The 3966-nt window shown below is 44.6% G+C and overlaps 1 protein-coding gene across 1 annotated transcript; it reads left to right on the top strand.

The window, feature by feature from the left end:
- Window positions 1-416: 416 nt before the first annotated feature.
- LOC123152656 (probable glutathione S-transferase GSTU6) lies at window positions 417-1623 on the top strand. Its single transcript, XM_044572151.1, has 2 exons — window positions 417-887; window positions 976-1623. The coding sequence occupies exons 1-2, from the start codon at window positions 564-566 to the stop codon at window positions 1366-1368; spliced, it is 717 nt and encodes a 238-aa protein (XP_044428086.1). The 5' UTR covers window positions 417-563; the 3' UTR covers window positions 1369-1623.
- The last annotated feature ends 2343 nt before the right edge of the window (window positions 1624-3966 follow it).

The raw sequence follows: 3966 nt of genomic DNA, 5'->3' as shown, positions 1-3966 counted from the left end.
AGTTGAAGTTTCAGTTTTTTCTAAGTCAAGTGCTTGGACCAAGTTAATGGAGTCAGGCTCAAGCACGACTCTATATAATATATACTCCCACATTGCCACCTTGCCACCTTCAATCGCTTCCGCTTCAGCTTGAATAGCAATTTTTATGTGTGAAAGCTTGCCAGCTCCAGCTGCAAGAAACTTATGATTCGAGTGCGTGCGTGAAAAGTCCAATACGAGGAGAGAGTGTTCTTTGGGAGTACGTACGTTCCTCGTGGGAGCCTGCGAGATGGAGAAGCTGGCATACATGCATGCCACGGACCAGCAGAAGTTTCGCGCGCATGTACGTACCAGCAGACCACAAGTCCTACTCTTACTAGTGAAGCAACCGATCAGCTGGTCAAACATTCAAGTGGAAAATAACAAGTCCTACTCTTCAACCGATCTGGTCATGGATAAGTTCAGCATATACACACAGCTAGCTTCCCTTCAACACGAACACATGGGACAACCAAATTACTACTAGAGTTCAGTTCAGAACTTGGATCACACGCACACACAAGTAGTAGTAAGAGTACCACAAGATGGCCGGAGGCGAAGAAGAAGAGGTGAAGCTGCTGGGCACGTGGGCGAGCCCGTTCGTCCTGCGAGCGCAGCTTGCTCTCAGCTTCAAGGGTGTGAGCTTCGAGAACGTCGACGAGGACCTCGGCAGCAAGAGCGACCTCCTCCTGCGCTCCAACCCCGTGCACAAGGCGGTGCCCGTGCTCATCCACAACGGCAGGCCCGTCTGCGAGTCGCTGGTCATCGTGCAGTACGTCGACGAGGCCTTCGCCGGGCCGCCCCTCCTCCCCGCCGACCCCCACGAACGCGCCGTCGCCCGCTTCTGGGCAGCTTTCATCATGGACGAGGTGCACCGTTGTGTAATTACGTTATGGATGATGAAATTCAGCCAGGTCGGAGATGTTAATACATGTATGTTGGCGTACGTACGTGCAGCTGGTGGCGCCATGGCAAAAGGTGTTCAGGGCTAAGACCGAGGCGGAGAAGGCCGAGGGGATGGAGCAGACGCTGGCGGCGGTGGATGTCCTGGAGGGGGGCCTCAAGGAGTGCTCCAAGGGCGGGAGCTTCTTCGGCGGCGACAACGTCGGGTACGTCGACGTCGTGCTGGGCGGGGCCGTGCCGTGGGTCTACGGGACGGAGGCGCTCTCCGGTACGATGCTCTTCGATGCCGGCAGGGTCCCGCTTCTGGCAGCGTGGTTGGAGCGCTTTGGTGAGTTGGACGCGGCCAAGGCGGTCATGGCGGACGTCCCGACGAGGCTGGTCGAGCTCGCCAAGATGAAGCAGGCGGAGGCCGCTGCCGCGGCCGCAGCTGCGGCTGGAGATTGCTAAGCCAATGACGCAGCATCATCACTGCCATTGGGTTGTTAACATCTGAAGGAAGAACTAAGGAGACTTGTTCAAAAATAATTTGACGATTGTTTGTTGCAGAATGAATAATGAATAATAGTTTCTCTATATAAAAATATAAGAGTGTTTAGATCACTAAGGAGCAATTTATTTGTAGTGTAGTTCACTCTTTATGTTGGTAATTTTTTCAGTCTTGACTCTATCCTATTTCAGTCAATACACTATTATTTCTACTTAGTTTTTTTAAAGACAGAACTTCTGCATTCATTAGTAAGAAAAAAGTTGTTTGGTTAATTAAGCAAAAGCGGGCGAAAACTGAAGTGTGCGGTTAATTATGAAAAGCAGACGAAACACATGCCAATCACTGAGCAGCACACACAAGATACCCCAGGCACACCACTCTAAAAAGGGACTCGCCGAGATAGCATGCAGATGGCATCGTCATCACTTACCCCTAAGAAGGCATCATCGCCATCCCTAAACTCTGAGCAAACAACTCCGACTTCGCCATAGGTGATTGCCGACTCAACCCACACTGTCATTTCATTGTCTACATAGCTAACATGTTCTAGTTTATTCAATATCTGATTCTACCTTGTTCTAGGTTAGGCAATATGTGAATATACATTCGTACTTTATATTAGTGATTACTTACATGACAACATGATTTTTTTTTGCAAGGTGACCTGATTTAATGGTGTTACTATTTTTGGCAATGTATGACTATTTATTGGGTCCGTTTAGGGCGCATCTGCATGTGCCATAATTAATCACTGATGATGACTCGTCATTTTCATGTCAACACTTATTTGACGCCTTAATCGTTGATTTCTTCGTTGTCGGTAGACAACCAGAGCAACTATCCAAAGGTTACCCTTTGCGGGGCTTCTGCAAGGGTCACTCACGCGAGCGCATCAAGTAGTGCGCCCAGCTGCCATCACGTGTCGCATGGTCAGCACTCTTTCTGAATTTCTATTTTTTTTGTAAAACTGCTTTTGGGTTTGAATTTTTTGATTTTTTTTGGCTTTTCAGTTTTTGCCAGGTTTTCACTATGTTGGAGAAAAAACAATTGCTTTGTTTTTTTGCGAACCACGGCTGTGCTTCTCCGAAAAACTGTGTGCTTCCATGAGAAGCATGAATTTGCATCTTGTGGAATCATAGATGTGCTTCTTATAAAAAATATGCTTCTTCTGGAAGAACATATTTTCTTCCATGACTGCTTTCACGAGAAGCACATGTTTGTTTCTCCAGAAAGAACAGATCTGCTTCCGCAAGAAACACACGGAAAAGGAAAAAACATGTGCTTTCACGAGAAGCTAAGATTTGATTATACAAGAAGGACAACTCAGGCCAAAATATGTGCTTCTTGGAAAGGGGAAAAAGTGAAAAATAACAACCTTGCTTCTAGGCTCCGGTTTTTTCTTCTGTCTTTTGGTTGCCGTTTTTATTTATTTTTGTTTTTCTGATTTTGTTTTTCTTTTTTTTCTTCTGGTTTTTCTTTTTCTTGTTTTGAAATAAGTTCACCAAAACCTATTAACATGGGGTCTTGTTTCAAAGATCTCAACGCGAGAAATCAAACGATGAAAATGGTTCGAGATTTGGACACATAGTTCAAGAGATAAAATATTTTAAACAAACAAATCTACTAAAAGAAAGGAGAAACATCCAGGATGCAACAAGTGGCGCACTTGTAATGCCTCACTTGTCAGCGTGTGAGAAAGTGATGGTAATCTTTGTAAAAAGTACTCCTTAAGTAGTGATTTCAGTAGACAACGCACAATGGGATAGTTGTGTATGCTTCTTAAACAGGCTGGCCCACATAGCGGCGGTTGTTCTTCTGGTCTTGGAAACATTCCTGAATCTTCATTTGCTTTCTTTTTTCCTTTTCAGCTTTTTCCTGGTTTACTCAGCTACTCGGGCAAGTTTTTACTGGGTTGTGTTTCTTCGATTTTGTTCGGTGTTTATCTGTTTCTATTTTCTTGATTCATGTTCTTTCTTCGAAATCGTTTTCTAATTCATGACTTTTTTCAAATGCACAATTATTTTTCAAATTTATGACCATTTTTTAAGTCCATTAACTTTTCTAAATTCACGCTTTTTAATTTGTAACTTTTTTAAATCAAGATTTATTTTCCAAATTTTTGAATTTCCCTAATTTTTTTGTCAAAGTTTAAAAATGTGCTCTTCTTCAAATTTTGGTGTTTTTAATTTATGATTTTTTTTCTATGTCAACTGGCCAGGGAGTCAATGGTCCACCAGGTGAATTGGTCAACGGTAAACCGATCAACTGAGCGAACGAAAGGAGGCAACTGAGCAAGTGCTCACTGGTTGGGCCGGCCACCCCTGAGGGGCGTGCGAGCGCCGGTGCGCTAACTGGCGCGAAGACTATAACCCGCTTATAGTACGTATAGGTTTTGTCTCGCTAAAGCATTTTCTTCCCCCGTCGTAAACTGGGCCGACCCATTTCGTTTGTTTTTCAATCGCAGGCTACGCTCACATTTAAATTGAAATCATTAATTGAGGAGTACTTCTTCCAAAGATCACTCCCATCTTCTCAGGTTGTGACAAAGTGGCGTGCTG

The sequence above is a fragment of the Triticum aestivum genome, chromosome 7A, assembly GCF_018294505.1.
Source record: "Triticum aestivum cultivar Chinese Spring chromosome 7A, IWGSC CS RefSeq v2.1, whole genome shotgun sequence".
Taxonomy (NCBI): Eukaryota; Viridiplantae; Streptophyta; class Magnoliopsida; order Poales; family Poaceae; genus Triticum; species Triticum aestivum.
The sequence above is the reverse complement of the archived record's forward strand: the minus strand, read 5'-3'. Positions and strand labels throughout refer to the sequence as shown.